The following is a 19,704-nucleotide window of genomic DNA, read 5'->3' as shown; positions in this document are numbered from 1 at the left end:
TTTACAATGGTCTGTTTCTGATACTGCTTTTCAGTTCACACTCTCTACTCCTTAAAATTGTCACCAAATTTTTTTATGATCAAACTTTGAAGATACTTAAAGATGACTTCACAATCAAAATGTTACTTTTTCACCATTATGGTTTAAAGGATCCTGAAAACTTCAAACAGAATTTTCAACTCTGAGTCCATCTTCCTGTAAATATTGATGACCAGATTGGCGCTTGTTTGAACAATCTTAGAGAGGCTTTACGTATTAAACAAGGAGAGGTACCCTGTCTTATGGCGATTTAAGTATCATAAACACTGTAAATGCCTGTAAAATGTCTGCTGCAGAGTACCTGATAAATGGAAGTGAAGGCTTCAATGCTAAAGAAAATTTGTCATTATTTGGGAGAGCTTTTCATAATCATTTAAAAGGAACATTTAGTATACCCCTGCTAACATAATGCTGACTTGTGATATGGCTTACGATGGACCAAGGAACCACCATTCTTTTCACTGATAACTACATGTCCATAAATAATTAGCAAGGTTACAGGAGTCAATTCTAAAATCTCCAAAAGTGTAAGAGCTGAAGACCATAAAACAAATTAACAGTAAACAATTCTGAAACTGAACAAGTGTTACTATTCTTTTAACAGAGTTGAAATTTGTTGAATGGCTATTTTATGCCCGTGGCATCTAAAAATCTCTGAGAAATTTATGATCAAAACTCACTGAGCAATTCAGAATATTGATTGGCATTGATCAGGTGACTTGTGTAAAATATAAACATAGGAGTTGTCAAAGATTGTTTGATCAGCAAGATCACTGAAAATGACAATGCTTTACTGGAAATTCAGCATGGGGTAGCGATGACCCCCTGAGAATAGCTTCTGATCAATGTGGACTGAACATTTCTATATAACATATTTATATTTACTCTGATTGAAATTCACACAAACACCACCTACATAGAGAGACAAAATAAATATGTTATACAGAAATGTTCAATCCACATTGATCAGAAGTTACTCTCAGGGGGTCATCGCTACCCCATGCTGAATTTCCAGTAAAGCATTGTCATTTCAGTAATTGTTCTGATCAAACAATCCTTGACCATTATATTTACTCTGATTGAAATTCACACAAATACCACCTACATAGAGAGACAAAATAAATCCCACGGATGCAATTGAGGAGATCTTGCTCCCACTGTGAAAATCAAATGAAAGAATTGGTCTTTATATAATATATCAAGCAGACCACTGGAGGGTAACTCCTCTGCGTTGATTTGTCTGTTTGTGTTACTATAAAAGTGTACTTTAGGAAAGGGTGCTGCTGGATTTAACTCTTTCTGTATTGATCCGCATGTTTAGACTACAATTTCTTATCTGCATTGTCAGAGAGTCATCAAGGACAGGATTCAATGTATGGTTTAATGTTACATTCATGGAGACCATGTTCAAAACGACAAAATTATTGATCGACACCAACTGGGAATGGCAGGTCTTTGTTGAGGGTAACCGGCATATTTTACCAAGGTTTTCCATTTTACCAGTGTTTCATCCTTGGCAAGTGTGAATCAGTATGACAACAGAGAGGGAAAAACAGCAACAGTACTTTGGTAGTTTCAAAATTATATGTCTGAGTTATAAACCAGGGCAAATATTTGAATGGTGTTGAGGGAATGTTCTAGATTGAATAAACTGTACTAAAAGCTGAAGAATAATTGCTTGGATATATGGTATGGGAACTCTTCATTAATCCATCTATATTGATGTTTTGTGAAACAGTTAAAACAAGAGAGTTATGTTAACATCATGTGACAACATCATTGAAGTTAGCTTTGCATTTACTTAGAGGCTAAACTGCAAATATTAATTGTCAATATGGTGAATATGGGAACACCCTCATGACATCTGTCAAATTAGCTATGAACTTGAAAGATGAAATAACTAATTTGGATGTACTATACAGTGTGTAATAATATTGCTATGACATCTTTCAAGTTAGCTATGTACTCAGTGAAAGGCTAAATTGCCAAGTTTAAGTTTGAGTATGGTATCTAGAAAAACATCTTAATGGCAAATGCAATTAACCTTATGACCTTTGAAAGCAACCTTGCGACCCTGGTCACCATGCATAAATATCACCAAGAGACAAGAGGGCATGACCTATGACCTTGCAAAGTGACTTGGTTGTCTGGATTTGATAAGTTGCATCAGTCTTGCCTCTGGAAATTGACATGAAGAACATGAGACAATTATGTAAGCAGGAGATGAAAGAGCAAAATATAATAGAGACGCATACTATCTCAAAGCCTAGATGGAAGATAAATTCCCTTCATTTCATATGCTGTCTTCATAGAATATGAAATGACACTAAAAGAAGCATCCATTTTAAACTAAGAAACAGAAACACCAAAAGGATACAGGAAATTTTACAAATGTATGGTATACAGCCGGGAAAGGTTTTGTTTTTCAAAAGAAACCCTATGATTTCAACAAATGCAACCCACTCTCTACTTAAACGGTCTGCATGATATTTGAAAGTACAGTGATTAAGCATCACTGTAGAGAGCAACAACAGATAAACCATCAGAAGGTAAGGAGTCAAACAATGTGGTCAGAAAAGAATAATATTATTATATCTAGGCCAATGGCAGAATGGAACCAAAATTTGTCTTGTAGCCGAAAAACAATGAATTAACCATGTGATAACTAAATTATCCCAATTGCAGTTAAAATTTTCTTTCAATGTAACCAACAGACATTGGTTTTTTTTTAGAATTTTGTATTTACAATATATAATGTGTGTAACACAGAAAGAGGCATCTGCTTTAAGAAAATATCTGCAACAAGTCAAAAATAAGAGGAAGCTTTCTTCAAGGTTTGGTTGTCAGGTAATGGAATTTCCACGATCATAAACAAGTAAATCATGGATATGAGAAAACTCCATGGATTAAGGAGCAACTGAAAAGTGTTATTATCTGAAAGTTGTTTCCATTATCCATGTTGGTTCTACCATATTTGACAAAGTCATGACAATAGTGATGTTCAAAGAAAAAATCAACCTGAATTTGTTTTTGAATTGCGGTAAATGATGCTTATCAATCGTACCACGTTTCCAATGATGAAGGAGAGCCAAGAACTGAATACAATTGGACACGTTTTCATGATTTATACATTCCAAAATCATGCATGGGGGAACTGAAGATACATACTCACCCACACAAAATTTGAGAGCATGAGTGTGTCGTGATGACACCACAACAGATGTTTGATGCTTGTTTGATGGTGTGAATATACCCTAATTATGGCATAACCCCCAAGGTTAGCCCCTCCTGACTGGATTTAACTACAATGGTGTGGGGAGGGAGACATGTCTCCACAAATCACATCAGCATAGATGGCACACCTCTTACAACACCTTCAAGACACCCGACATCACATCAGAAACTACTGAGTACTGTCACAGGTTTCACAGAGCAGTACTTGACTATTGATCGATTTTTCAAAAAACTGGGTTATCTTCACTGAATGAACCAAAAAAAAATGGATTATCCAAAAGGTCTGTGTAATGTAACACCAAACTGACACTTGCTGAGGGGGAAAACTGATCCCTCAGTATGATAATTCTTTCATGGTGACGGGACATGATATCTATACCATGTTACTCAAATGTCATCATATGTATGGCATACGTGATTAGCAGTATGGGAATCATACAGCACCTGAGTCTACTCTTTCAGTAGGCATTTTATCTTGGTGGTGGCTGTACATTTTCAGAACCAGGAAACAAAACTATTGTAAACATATTGCTTACTAGGAAATTTCCTGTACATCCTTGGAACAAACCTTGAAAACAAAACAATTCCTCCTTTCGTGAAATGTGCATCCGGTCTAGCTCCAGAATAAACTGTTTACAGAGTCTGTTTCATGAGGACACGAACTTTCATGTTTAAAACATCACCTACAGTGTGTATTTGTGAATTATTCATTTGATGGTACGAGAGGCATGAGCTGGCCACTAAATGACTGGCCATGTCTGATCATGTTTTAATATTCTGCAGAGAATCACTGTTACATTTTCCAACCAGCTCAAGCGCGTGCAGTAGCAGTTCGGTATTCTAACAATATGGCAAAGAGAACTACACTAACTACCGTCGTGACATGGACTTACATCAACATTTACCTGTCTGACTCTCAACCAAATGATTAGGTAAATGATGATATTAGATCGATCAACACTTATGTATGAGAATAACTGATGCATTTTCATTAAGCTCAAGGTAAAAAACACATACAGTAGAGTTCAGTATTCTAACAATATGGCGAAGGGAACTACACCAGCTACCATTGTGACATAGATTCAAGTCAACACACACCTGACTTCCCCATCAAATATCACATATATGATGGATGATAGTCAAACACATAGGTACAGCATTCCTGGGAGTGGCCTGAGTAAGTTTTTGAAAACTGTCCAAACATCAACTTTATAACAGAACATTAATGTCTAATTATTGAATTTGAATATTATTTTAGGGACACCAGACACCTGTCAGTAATTGCCCACTTCCTGTTTAGTCACCTCATACATTTTTGCATGAACACAACGTGTTGGCTAAAAATAGACAAACCATGATATGAAGTTGCAACGGGACACGGAAAAATCACAACTGAAAATTTTCTTTACTGATATGAGAGAAAGAAATTTGAATTCTTGAGCGAGGATTTATGTTTTTTCAACAACATACCACTATGGAATGGTATCTTACTATTGTAAATTGAAATGGTATCTCATCATTGTAAATTAATACCTGCAACTGTAGTATGTCATAAAAGTTGCTACACTGGCCCTATAAAGCCACCATTATCAATGTTACAGAGTTTGTGATGGTCATGTAGATATGTGTTTAAAAGCCACACAACAAATGGACAGCAAAGTACTTCACTCTGGGCAAAGGGTATTGGGAGCTCCTGGTAACCAAAACATTCATATACACACATGAACAAAAAATGATAAAAAACCTCTGGGCACTAACCATCGCAGCCATTGTCGGTCTCATATATTGTCTGAGTATACAGGCTCTCCTCTGGGCTACTGTCTTTATGGCTAAAATTTCGAAAGCTTTTCCACACTTTGGACGCCCGTCTCTTCAGCTTGTTCGGCATTTCTTTTCACGCGTCTGCGTTACCGGCTCTTACATGGTTAGTTTCTGCGATTTCCCCCATCGATATCCAACAACAGCGTTTAGAACACCATGGTCTAAATGGTTGACTCTCAAAATATGCAGGGGAGCTACCACGGAACGTCTCTACTCACAGCACAGCAAGCTAATTGATTGTATAGAAAAATCCACCGGCTAAAAATATTCACCAACGACCGGCACTCCCTGGACGGGACTAAAATAGCAATTAATGGCTGCACAGGAAAAAAACGATGGTACTACATTCGGAGGTAGTATTAAATTTTATCATGATTTGACCCGTGTAATAGGGATATCACTAACAGATAACAGAGACCCCTACCGACTGAAGTTATCACAAGAGATGAATAAGTCTACCTACAACACACACACAGTAATGGACTAGACCATTATCACAGGGACTTCTCTCAGCAATACAGAATGCATTTTATATGCCAAACCAACCGTGGCAAATAAAATAAAAGAACTAGTTCCCGTTTCTGATTTTACAAAAAAAACGCTTATTCTTTGTTTATCAGAGACCTGTTATTACCAGCTTGTTAATAACTATTTTGTTTATTTTCACATTATATTTCATAGAAATCTATATCATAATTGTCATACTTCCCTCTGGTTTTTAATAGCCCGGAAATATTTTAATCGTTGTGTGCAAGTTTTCAGATAGACTCTTCATTGCTCTATTATAACAGCCATGTATTCTATAAATGATTACTGTCATTAGAGGGGCAATAACAGTAACTTCAGATGACCTTTTCATTTTTGTTCTAAAAACAAATACATTTTCTTATTTTCCTCTCCACAGCATGTAGAAGTATGAAGTATTCACATTGTCAACAATGTGGATTTTGTCCAATGTGCATTGTTGTTGTTGGCAAGTGAACTCAAGCATTGACTACTATCCTGTTGTCAACATTAACATTGGACATCATACACACATACATACATTCATACCGGTACATACATACACACATACGTACAGGCTGTATATACATGTTGAACGCCAGACATTCTGAAATGATTTTGAAAGTAGGACAAGGAACTGTCTCTTTCCAATCAAATGGTAAAAACATAGCTTGAAGTTCAGTTTGGCACCTATTTAAAATGGGTGACAAGATCCCCCTCTGAGCAATGGTATGATCCAGTAGTCAGTTACAGTGGGCTATGTGCTGTTACAATGGCTAAGGATCCATTTCCGTCTGACAGTCACTTCTCACTTTTCACTATGGTATGGGGAACTAATGTTTGAAGAATGCAGTCAATATAAAAAAAGTTCAAATTGAAAAGAATAAATCAAACAATGTCGGAAATCAGTAAAACTTCCCCTATTGCACAGTATTTTTGTTTTACTGCAGAAGGCTGGCTTCCGTCCTGACAGTCTACCGTGAAAAAACGCAAAATACTTTGGATCAAGAGGAAACCAATAAGACAGTCTTTTTCTCACCTGGTGTGAGTGCACTGGTTACTGTTTCAGTCGAAGTATTAGGTTCTCCTCCAGAGATGACAGTGTCTTCAGCATCATGGAACTCTTCTTCACTAAGATTGCTGCTGTCCTCATCATCTTCACTACTGCTAACACTCATACTGCAGATCAACAAAGTGCAAAAATCAAGAAATTAACATATCATTTCATCATCAATTCAACAGTTGGTCAAGAAGTGTCACAGTCAAGAGTATCATGTGTTTATATATTCACATTCATGAGCAAACAAGAATTCTGATAGAATACTGACCAATCAGGTTACTCCTGTATTTAGAGATTAGTAAGCAACAGCAAATTTATATCCGACACAGGTGGCGCTCTTCATAAGAAAGTTGTATGGGCATGTCTGCCTTTTGCCCAAACATACTTCTGCCCTACACAACTCACTTTCTAATATTGATTTGCTGAGCACAACTGGATAATATGTGTAACTGACTTTAACCTTGATGTTGTCCAGCTATTCTTGATATCTCTAAATGGTATTTCATAATCATCAGTATTGTTCATCCTTGCTTTAAGCCTCTACATTATAGCAATATTCAATAGTCTTTTAGAATATTCATGAATCTCATTGAATGTTTCATCTGAAAGAAGACAAGGTTTGATTAAACCAAGACAAAACTACTGGTTTGGCATTGGAAATGGTCTGAAACAACCAGCCAGATATAGCGATGTGACCCTCTTTGGTGGACGTAAGTTCTTGTCAAAACATAATGTATTGAAATGAGTTTGGTAAGAAGGACAAAATTAAAGTTAAAATCAAACTTAACCACTGACAATTTACAGATAGCAAAAATGACTTTAACAATTACAATACTGCATCTATCCCTGTCAAAAATTACATTCACTGGGATTTTTTAATATAATTCCATTCAGACTGATTGTCTTTCTCCTTCAAATTATTAAAGATATTTTCAGAAATATGTATGGTCATGGTGTTGTAAAACTTGACTTGCAATCTGTAGCTATTCATTATATTTATGCATACAAGTATTAGTGTTATTAATTTTTGGAGTTTGGAATTCCGAAATCAGTTCGGATTCTGTTGTAACTGATTTGTTGCATCTGTTTAATATAGGTTTAAGAATGCCATGAAATTTGAGTAGTTTGACTGTGAATACCACAAGTGGTATCAACACTTTTGATTTCAAAGGTACAGGATGATTTTTCTTCGAAGAGAGACTTGAGAAACCGCAAACCCAAGAGGTAAAACTGACGAATACCACGCCCAGACAACACAATTTTACAAATCAACACAATTCTACACTGTCTCATATCTACTGAACCATAGGACGGACCTCTAAGAAAACCAATATGTTTCTGTAAGCAATATCGTGCCCTGTGTTCATCAGGTATACCATATAGATAAGCTTATACCTTAAGGATAAAATACAGTCTACCTTGGATAGTCATATTGGTGTTGGAATTACAAATATGCATGCAGCAAATTGAAACATCTGGATTTACTGTACTGTACTTTTACTTTACAATAACTGGACATTCACTCAAAACTGTTACCTTTGCTCTTTTCATGCTTATAAGCCAATTCCCTGATCAAACGATCTCTCTGTAGGATTAAAGATACATGATCACCACTGGTAAAGCTATCCTGCACACGTTGCAACAAAGGAGCTATGTTCTCTACTCAGTACCAGATCTCAGAAAATGAGAGAATATACTCAAGAAGTGGCTATGTGCACTGACGGTAACACAAGATAACAGTTCAACTGCAAACTGACTGATTTCTTATTTCATTTGACATTCTGCTGACAACAGTGTGTAATCTCAAATGAATTATTGAAGATAAAAAAATACATAAATAAATATGAAAAAATGAACAAATAAATTGGATTATGAATTCTGGGAAGGTGAAGTTAAGACAGTGTAGGGTTTCTTATCAAACTGACTGAGTGGAAACGGGTCTCTTTTGATGGAGAATAAAGATTATTTAGAACAGCGCCCTCTATAAAACATTACGAACCTTATAATCTGATTTTTCAATTTTGTTGGCTGACTTAATTGACTGAATGATAATTTGCTTGATTCAGGGCTGATGCCACTGATATTTTGCAAACATTCACACAACTGGTCTAAAAATTAGTATTTTTAGATGTGCTTCGCAACCAGGTTGATGAGAAACACAAGACATTTTTCAGGCACTGCAGCATGTATCTTTTTTTAATTATCGGTTATTAAAAAATGATGAACTCCCACTATACCTCTCTAATCAACTTGGCTGTCAAGTCTGTCAAATTGAAAAGGAAATGACAGACATTTGAAAAAAGCAGATATTTGTATTTCATGGTCTATCCCTTGCTGTGGAGTACACCATATGAAGGTTTGAAGCCTTTCAAATGTCATTAACAGCATTTGTAATTTGACAGGTGCGTGATTGGAGTAAGAGTACAAAGTGTTATCCCAGTTCAAGAACCCAGCTGTGCTCAACGTGCTAAATTTAGCTTTGAAAACTGAACCTGCAGAGGAAGCATGTGAGAAAGTCTAGCATAAAGGTACTACACACTGAAATCTAAAAGATTTAGACTTTTCATATTTTGCTGGAGAAAACTAAACCACTCTTTTTAAAAATCAAGAATAAATGTCAGTCTTACCATATAAATTCAGGGATTAGTTAGAGACTCAAACTACCTAAAATATACTAATATTTGAAATTTAAAATGGCAGCTATACTTTTTATTTACTTTTACAGAAAAAATAAATTTTCATTTTTTATAAAGACAAGAAAAGTTTATTTAATCTACAGGTTTCAAAATGAATTTGAAACAGCAGCGGTTGAAGAAAATATGGTGAAAATTTGAGCATCTGAATTACTGTCTTTGGGACCACATAGTCGATCCAACATATAGGGATTACCTGTTTATTTAAGATTCAGAGTTAATTCCATGAAGCCATCTTTCACAGACTTGAAATCCTGCTGTTTTCAAAGTGAGAGGAATATTTTGTGCAGTATGTATGAAATTTGAACAATGTCACATACGGAGTCTGTGCATTCAGACATTTTAATTTTCTGAACAAGTATATAAACAAACAACGATTTTCATTCCTGTATATGGAGGTTGTTATCGTAAATTCCAGGGCTGAAATTTCTGAGGTGGATGAACTTTACCAGCTTGCCACTGACTCAGTCAAATATGATGGGAATATGTGGTAAACTATTGCACTAATGAAGGACCAAAGACCTTGGGAAATTAGTCAAAAATAGGACAATAACACGCAGAACAAAACAGGTCAAAATGTTTTAGGCTTGCTGTTTTCAACACAAAAGTGTGAATATTTGAAAAAGCAATGCTTTGGCTATTCAAATGACAAAAATATCAAACCTTGGAAGGTGTAAAAACTAGTATGCCCTCATTCTGATGACCTCCTCCCCATATCTATAATGGTTCATTCCAATTCAATAAATGCAATACCATGACGTCCTCCCCATATTTACAATGGTTCATTCCTAATTCAAAATACAATACCATGACCTCCTCCCTATATCTATAATGGTTCAGTCCCCAATTACAATACCATGCTTTTCTGCTTCACTGGCATAAATAGTGATGTAAAAGCCACAGCATCACTATATTGCAGGGACGTCATTTCAAGCTAAAACAACATTTCAGAGCTACAACATGTTCTAGCCACTTGATTTAACACCAGAACGCCTCTTTGCATTTACGTCAGTATGCATGTTTCCGTACCAAATTGGACTTCATTGCTCTTTATCTTCTGAGTACATTAACGCTGCCTGCACATACAACAGGAAAGTGCGTGGAAATGTTCTGAGTAATCCTTCCCTCAAATCACTCATATGGACTTCTTTCCTGCACAGAACTGATGAGCAATGCCAGGGTGTGTTCCCATGGTTTTTTTTCCTGGTGGTTTCATTGATCAATTTCCATTCAAGTACATTTCTACTGTTTGTTACTTGTAATTACAGAGCTGACGAGTATAGAGGGGAAAGTTGCTACACAGTACCACACTTCATGTTATTAGTCGGGCTTCGTTCAGGCAACTTTTGCATGCTGTAAAAAGGAACTGATTACTGGAAAACAGCTGAGCTCACACAAAAAGTGAACAGAAATAATTCTCCCCAGTGGACTGAACTGTGAACCCAACCTGGGCTTTATACCTTAACTAATAGCTTCTGTACTGTGGACACGCTCCACTGTTCTTGCATGCTGCTGTAATATGCACTTGAATAAGAGTGGTTTTGCTTATGCATATCAATGATTTTGCACTTGAACATGAAAGAGAAGAATTTTTACTCACACACGCCCACTTGGTGTAAGTACTGTATCCTCCTCTTCGTAACTCTTCTTTTGTGTTTTCACAACTTTCTCTGATTGTGGACACCAGCTGTGTCTTCTCGGTTTCTTCTTTTTTGGTGAAGCAGGAATGGGTGCACCCCAGCCATGGTTTTCCGTATCTTTGTTGGCACGGTTGTGCTTGTCAAGGCTACTGAGCGTGTCCTGAGCCTCATCATCCGCAAAATCTGTATTACTACTGTCCACTGTGACGTCGTTAACACAAATCCGGATTTCAGAGTCAGACTGTGCTGAGCCAGGATGACCGTTGGATGAAGAGCCTACTGATCTCACTTTGTGATTGGCTGAACTCAATTCATCATCGTCATCACTGCATGGTAAAACTGTGACCATTGAATTTGCTGACTGTAAATCTAAACAAATGGAAATACATTAATTCCTAAAAGCCTGTCCCAATATCACTACTATTACTACTACATTTTTGTTAGATATACCTTCCTTTTACCAAAAACATAGGGCCAAAGTCCCTGAAGCTACTATAGACATGGATACAAAATTAAGTATTTCCTGACTGTATGAAATTATCTCACTAAGGTCATCCTAGGGACTTGTAAACCAGTAAGTTCTGTTGAATAAGTTGAGACTGTACGTACTCAGAGAAAGCACACTGAAGACAAATGTTTGAAACTTAAGAAGTTCAAGGTCATCAAAAGCATTATAAGGAATCATGTTACACTTTCATTGCACTGTTTACACAGATTGCATAATTGCTATAAATAGCACATGAGGAATCTTACAGCCAAGCTTTACCATAAAAACCATATCACTTTGACCACTCTTTTAATGACCACTCTATTTTTTTCCTCAAAAAGTAATCTTATTTTATCCTTACCAAGTCAACCATAAATGGAAATTAGAACTTTCTCTATCTCTATTATTTGACCACCCTATCATGACAAACTATTATGAGCAATTTCTTTTAGATAACATAAATGGTGGTTCAGAATATATCAAAGTTGGGATTCAGGAAAGTTGCCTACATGTTTTAATCCTCCAAGATGGTAAGCATTTCACTATGAACTGTCAAAAAAAGTTGAACTTTCTGATAATTCCACACTAAAATTATTTTGGCTTTGATGATTTCCTAATTAATTCAATTATTTAAAATCTTATTAATTATTTTTTCTGGGTGAATTGATAGGGTTTATACAGTACAAGAATTACATACAATGTAAGTCAAATTTTGACCAAAAATGACAAAAAAATTCCTTAAAAATACACATTTGCATATTTCATCACAATTTGAACAAATCTACGTTGGGTTATCCCTAGGGACCTGTATACCAAATAACAAAGCTGTCTGACCAGCGGTTATGAAGAAGAAGATTTTTTACCAAAAACACCTTTTTTGGCATTAATTTGCCTATTTTCAACAATATCAAAAAATTAAAAAAACTTGTTTCTGAAAATCATATTTTTCATCTACACAACAAATATCAGATCAGTAAGTACTGCGGTTCTCAAGATATTTGAGTGGACGGACGCCTCACAAACGGACATACATACATACATACATACATACATACATACAGACTGACGACGGACGCCGGACGGATACCCATCCCAATAGCTTCTATAGACTATAGTCTATAGTAGCTTCCTTTTACCAAAAAAAAATGATTGACACATTTACTGCAGAAGTTCTGGACAATCTGAGAAAATTAGCAAATGGCATGAATTCAGCATACAGCTGAAATAAAAATCACCTGTCCTGTAACTTGGCAACAAAAAATTGGAAAAGAACAGAGGGTCATTCATCAAATTTTCTCTTCATTTTTTGACTAAATATGACAAAACAAAACAAAACAAGTGAAAAATTCCTATGTTGTTTTTGAAATAATCAAAAACATTTTGAGTCTAGGGTATAAAAAAGGCTGGTTGAGTTAATACTGGAAACATAATTGTTTCTTGGTTAAACTAAGAGGTGTACGAAGCATAAGGAAAACAAATTATATAAGCTACAGTTTTATCCTGCCATTTACATACAATGTAATTTGTACTTCAAATCGCTCACACATTTACATCGCAGGAAAAACAGGGTATCAATGCCTCTAACTGAAAAAATTCAGCAAACAATCATGATAGTGTTCTACAACTACTAAGAATGTTACTATGAGAATATGTGTAACTATGTGTGGATTAAGCCACATATTCTTAATTAAACATAATTGACAAATATTGCCATGGTAACATTTGCATAAATGCCTTGCTATTTTGGATCAGAAAGCTGATTTGAAAGAGTTATCCTGTCAATTTTATAAATGAAGATTTTTATGCTCTGAACTGAATGTACTTCCACCCTGGTTAATATTAAAAGTCTCACAAAAAAGACACCAATGCTCAAACTCTATACATTCTGAGGAAAAGACTGACGTAGGTATTTATTTCATAGTGTTATTTGTTTTGAATTTTTATTTCTCAAATTCTATCTTGCTCTTCTTTGACAAACTTTTTCAATGAATGAAATTAAAAAAACCCAAAATGGAGTGTGAACTGAATGATGTATTAAATTTTCAGTCAAACATATTCTGACACTGTGAAGTGCTCAACTTTACATGCAACCTCGAAGGTCGTCAAAACAATAACCATTATACAACCCATAAACTACAAATTATGGCGACACACAGGTCACGACCTCACCCTGACAGTTTACAGAGCGTGCAGTATGAAATCGATGACTGCAAATTACCAGCAACCTTGGGTAAAGGATACTTGTTATCACTGACACACATCCCTCACTCCATCATGTTAGCATCATGAAATCAATAATCATCATTTTTATATCTTCCCGGTAGAAAGTAGAAGACGCTTTATTCAAATAGTATGTTTGCAAAGAGTGATATCATACAGTTGAAAGTCTGAGCCTCTACCGACGCTCTGATTTCATAACTACACAGAACCATATAAGGATATAATTTATCATTTTTTTTCATTGTTTTTGAAAAATCCAATGCAAGTGAAAGGAAGTGAATTGTTTTTCCGGACCTTTCTTCGAGATCATTAACATTGTGCTGGTAGTCTATGTATATATGAATCAATAAAATATTACAGACAAGTATACATGATAAAGAAACAGATCACTTTTGATCCAAGTTCTTACTTGTATCTCGAAAGGAGTCCGCGGACAATTCATGGGCTAGAGATGGACAAGACGAACTGTAGCGCGATAGATGATCTTTTCGAATATCCTGAAAATGATCACAACAAAACAAACAGGATGAATGTTGAGAGTTTTGAATAAAAGTCCATGAACGGACTGAAATAACTGCAGACAGGACACAGAACATTACTAAGATAAAACACACAGAGGAAGATATTAATATCAACCCTATTTCCGTGTCAAATGAAAAGTTAAGAGCAAAGTATGAGAACATTGTATTTTGTTGATGAGCACGAAAACATACGCAGTACAGATTACAAATACTAGGAACAGAATTTACATAATTTCCAGACAAAATTCTACAGAAAATCTTTATGATATTCTGCAACTTGGGTGTCTGTTACTTATTAAGACTACGAAACAAATTGTTTCTCAAAGTAGTACAAACAAAGTTTGTATTGTACTTCATACTGTGGGGGTGTGCCACTTTCTTCACACTACCATGAGTGCTTTCAAGCGTTGGGCTTTGAAGAAGTTTTTAGCAGAAAACATTTTGGAATGTGGGAATGGAAAGTAAATCATATGAGGAATTTTTTTTCAAGCAGATCATCCACATAGTCTTGAAAACACTTCAGATCTTCACCGGGTTTTGTTTTTAGGTATTGTATGGCACACACACAAGTCACTGATAAGCCCTGAATATATCAACTGTTCATCTAAAAACATGCTCACTACTGTGCCAGACTTTCAGGTATCTATTTTCTCTGTTTACACAAGTCTGTCTACTTGTGTTACCTGATGAGATTTCTGATGACAATAATCTTCGTTGTTGAAAGGATACATGATAATCTTACAAAAATCTGACACGTTTCTTTCCCCCTGGATCAACAGCTCTTATATAATCAAAAACAATGGCAAAAGTCTTCTGAGCTTCATGAAACATATATGAACAAAACAATGGTTTAAACTTAAATTTAATTGGCAAGTTATACTCACCGGCACATAGAAATAATACCACTTTCCAAAGTCAACACTAACAGCTATGTAGAGAACCATTTTCCCTATGTGGCTGTACTCTCTGTATCTGAAGCCCCAAAGACTAAATACAGCTCTCTGTTCATGTGCTCTACATTCAAATGCTGCCCAGACAGAGGTAAAAAAATTCCCCGTTCAACCCTGTAACCGGATACCCTTAGTGGCTATTTTAATCTCACCCACCACACTGTGTGTCAACTGATATTTCCTACACCTTCTGTCAAGCTGCCTGACTCTTGTATCCTGTCATCATGATCACTCAACATGGTGTGATTATACCTCTCCTCCTCCAGATTTTTTTTTGGGGGGGCACCCTCACTGAACTTTCTCCTCAAGGTGAAATGCCTAACCATGCTCATAAACATCTAGTGCCTCAAAAACGTGAGAAAATATGCTCACTTTACCACGGTTGGCCAGCCTTCCAATTACTGTAAGCACTAAGTGTGGGCTGTGTATCTAGCAATGCTATTCTATTTTTAAAAACTCTGAATAAACTTCATTTGTTCTGCAGACCAACTGGGAGAGCCTTTCACTGATAAGAAGCAAATGCCGCCATGCCTGGCTGCATGACAAGTTTAGTTTACGATTTTGGACTTTTTTTGCCCTGTTGAACCATTTAAAACTGTTCGATAGGATGGCTGAGTGAAAAATTACTCTTGGAAGTGGAAAGTGTGAACAAATGGGCGAAACACCCTCCTCTAAGAAAACAGCAACAATGGCATCCTGACCTTTTGGTCTTTATCATTCTTGTGGTTTTCAATAAATCACTCATTTGCACTAAGTGATGCCTATATTGTTTCCAAAGTGGCCCAATACTTCACAGACTATAAATTTTACAGAGTGATGACAAATACGCCACAGAGGAATTCCACTATTCATCAGAAAAAAAGTGTGGTCTTGGCATATCTTTCTGTGAACTCTATGTAGTATCCATGTCATCTATATTCATTCATATGCAACATCCTGATAACATCTTTGATATCTATCTCCACCATCACTCACAGTGTGACACTCAACCAGAAAAAGTTTGTTGTTTCTCACCTCCACTAGAAGCAGCGTCTGTTTGTTTTCACGTTTCTTCTGGATGTCCTCGCTGATGTCATGGAGACGTCGCAGGTTCTCCTCTACGAGAAAAATGAACGTACAGATGAGATAGGAATTTGAGCAAGACTTGATTTTAACTGGCTGACATATGAAGGGTATTTATTCTAGCATTCCAAACTTTTTGTACGCAGGTGCAGAGGTCACCGGGCTGACCTTCTTTGGAAGCTGAGAAAAACACTTTCTGGGCAAAACCTATCAAAATACCTGAACGTTTTCCTCTTGTTAATTTGTCAAATTTCTTCACGCTACTCAATGAAAATAAACCCTGTCTTTTCACCACGAGGACAAAAATACACACACTGGACGCTTCTGCAAGACTGCTTCCCTCGTGGTTGGAGGCATATATTTTTAGCATGTATTTTCCTGCTAGGTTGAGAGGAAATCATGACCCCACACTGAACAATTTTACAAATCAACGTAATTGTAGGGAGTCCAGTTGCTTTAGAAAGCTATGTGAGGCCTCTAAGAAAACAAAACTTATTCATAACAAAGATTGAGTCTAGCATTCTTCAGGTGTGAAATTTTGGTTTTGTCATCTTCTGAGAAAGTCCCTGCAGTTTTGTAGTTTTTATCCTTGTTGTTGTAACCTTTGACCTCCCAGAAGGCTTTTTTAAGGTATGTGTAACGAAAGGCTGGTACCCTATGTTATTGAAGTAAATAAATCATAATACAACAGAGAAAGCCCTGCCCTTGCATGACATTGAAACCAGCAGAAAAATTTTAGAAAGTTTCCTTCACAAAAATGGGTAATAAGAAGAAATCAAGCAAATTAAAAAGGCATGATGAGAGACACCTACCTAGGACATGATTGTTGTCTAAAGGGTCTGTAACACTAATTGTAGGGATAGCAAGTTGTCCAGTGCTGTCATCGTAACCCCTGTTATTGGTTTCTTCTGGTCCATGACGATGAGGATGATTATGAGGCAACAATGGAGGGACTGTTTGTGCTATATACTTCGGTGCTAGCGTGGTCTCTATAGCTTGTATTTCATGCTCATCTTCATCAACTACATGATGTATACAGAAAGTTACATCAGATAATATGTGATGGATTTCACGGTGAACTTACACGAACTATTTTCACTTTGCTGCTACAATTATGCTTTGCTTGTTTTTGTGTTTCTTGTCCTCAAAGAAATGTAGGTATGCAGATTATAAACAGAAATGATATTTTACACATGGTCATTCTTAAAAATACTGTTTTGAGAAGATCAACCCTTTGAGTGATGTAATTTTTTCCCACCAAAATTTGATTGCAACATTTTACCAATTTTTATGAATTTTTCTGTAATCGTTTGACAATTTTTGACCAAATGGACATAACATTTCATTGGCTACAGTTTTTATCAAAATTTTGGCAAAAATCCGAAAAAACTTGACTCGGCTACATTTTCTGAAGGTGACAAAAATTGACTTTGGCGTTCAAAGGGTTAAACATCAAAATCTGCTCTTTTGAATACTAAAAATATCGAACAGTAATTTTGCCTGTACCCCTTTCTTTGAGTAAAGAACTAAAAACTTTCTGTGAAGCTTTTCTTAAATTTACTGTCAAGTAATATCAAAAGCAAGTCTTGTCTCTGCACGATATCAGTCATAACGCTGTGAAGTACTTTGCAAAGCATACAATTCTGCCTTCACAAAGATGAATGGAAAACACATAACTAAATTACTGTAAACTCTCATAAAATGTATACTGTTGGCAATCAAGTATTTCACAATTACAATGATCACACTTATTTATATTTCTAATTACGACTCGATAAGTATTAAAACAATATCCCAAGGAGTTCATCAACTTTTATCGTCAAGACGTTGACACTTCAGGAGCATGTGAAAAACTCTGTGACAAGGTATTCAATTTGGAGACCATCTGTTTTTACAGACCACTGTGTAGTGTAGAGAATTCTGGAATGGATGCGCAGTCATTCTTATTCACTTTACAGCTTTGGCAACCTGCACTGAAATTGTCGAAGTGGAAAACTGAGGAAAACAGAACAAGCATTTCAAACAGGAACTAGCAAAACATGACACTGCTCTGTCTTTCCACAAACAGACATCTGGCTTCAAAAAAAACACGTAGTTTCACCACCATTGAAAACATAGGGCCAAAGTCCCTGAAGCTACGATAGACATGGACACAAAATTAAGTATTTCCTAACTGTATGAAATTATCTCACTAAGGTCATCCTAGGGACATGTAAACCAAATATTAAAGCTGTCTGACCAGCGGTTTTGAAAAAACAAGCGACTCAACAGTTGACAGAGCTCTGCTGTGTTATGTAGAGTTAATGCTGAATGATGACACGGAGACAAGTAATGCCATTAAAAGGTCTGGGGAATCTAGGTATGACAAGCAGGCGTCTTAGCCTCGGTCTCCCTCATGATGAAACCCTGCTTTCGGGTAGCATCATGAGGTGATGGCGTGTTACCTGAGTATACCTGCCGAACGCAGGAGCCCCACAAGCGGCGTCATGGCAACCAAGACCCCATGATGGGAGACATGTCTGATTCGACTCCCTCATGGTGTAGGCGCTGGTGCTCGAGTGGGACACGTGTGCTCTGGTCAGCAAATCCCCCTACACTCTTTATTGGAAACTAAACAGAAAAGAGTAAATCAGAAACTAGCAAAATACAAATGGTGAGTGCAGCAGGCAGTAGTGTCGAAATAGCCGAAATATAAATGAGGCTGCCTACTGCGTATGAGAAAACTGGAATGCCAAATGTCCGAAACATGAAACAAAGCTGCTTTTTAAAAAAAAAAGGAAAGGTGTGGGTGGGAGGGCGAAAAAGCGTAGCGATGTGCACTGTGGCAGCAAGCAGTGGTGGAATGAAATAGGAGGGCGAGCGAGCTGAATATAAAGCTGCAGGTGTGAAAGTCAGAGGTCAAGGCATAAACGAAATATAAACAAAGATAAGGAAAGACAAAGGCATAAGCTGCAGAGGGGACAAGAACTAAAAGTCAGAGGTCATGAACACGAGGGGAAAGCATGGATGGAAGCTGGTAGGGGTGAAGGACACGAAGGGAAAGCGTGGGGTAAGGCAAAAGACTGGGAGAGCAGGAATGGGAAGGCTATTGTGCCTGGAAGGCGTGGAGGTCAGAGGTCAAGGCGTGATCGGACTACGATCGGAGAGAAGTGGACAAAGGCAGGCGTCACAAAAGAGAGAAAATTAAATTCAGAGGTCAAGAAAAAGAGAGGAACGAATGTGTGGGAAAATTAAAAGGTTAGGGACAGAGCCAGGCAGATAGGCAGGCGTAGGAAAGGTGAAGGCATGGTCATCTTGGCATTAACGTTGATTATAGTATTATACCATAATCAGACACTTAATGCTGAATGATGACACGGAGACAAGTTATGCCGTTAAAAGGTTGGGGGAATCTAGGTATGACAAGCAGGCGTCTTAGCCTCGGTCTCCCTCATGATGAAACCCTGCTTTCGGGTAGCATCATGAGGTGATGG

The 19,704-nt window shown here is 36.8% G+C and overlaps 1 protein-coding gene across 17 annotated transcripts in view; it reads right to left on the bottom strand.

Moving 5' to 3' along the window:
• The window catches only part of LOC139121890 (rho guanine nucleotide exchange factor 18-like), a 143,551-nt gene that overhangs the window by 40,373 nt on the left and 83,474 nt on the right, over positions 1–19,704 (bottom strand). For all 17 annotated transcript variants that reach the window (XM_070687168.1, XM_070687176.1, XM_070687178.1 and 14 more), the window contains 5 exons: positions 17,044–17,253; positions 16,184–16,266; positions 14,108–14,195; positions 10,952–11,360; positions 6,638–6,777 (listed from right to left, as the gene is read on the bottom strand). In XM_070687168.1, the coding sequence (XP_070543269.1) occupies positions 6,638–6,777; positions 10,952–11,360; positions 14,108–14,195; positions 16,184–16,266; positions 17,044–17,253 (930 nt within the window). The remainder of the gene's footprint in view (positions 1–6,637; positions 6,778–10,951; positions 11,361–14,107; positions 14,196–16,183; positions 16,267–17,043; positions 17,254–19,704) is intronic.

The sequence above is a fragment of the Ptychodera flava genome, chromosome 21, assembly GCF_041260155.1.
Source record: "Ptychodera flava strain L36383 chromosome 21, AS_Pfla_20210202, whole genome shotgun sequence".
Lineage (NCBI taxonomy): Eukaryota > Metazoa > Hemichordata > Enteropneusta > Ptychoderidae > Ptychodera > Ptychodera flava.
The sequence above is the reverse complement of the archived record's forward strand: the minus strand, read 5'-3'. Positions and strand labels throughout refer to the sequence as shown.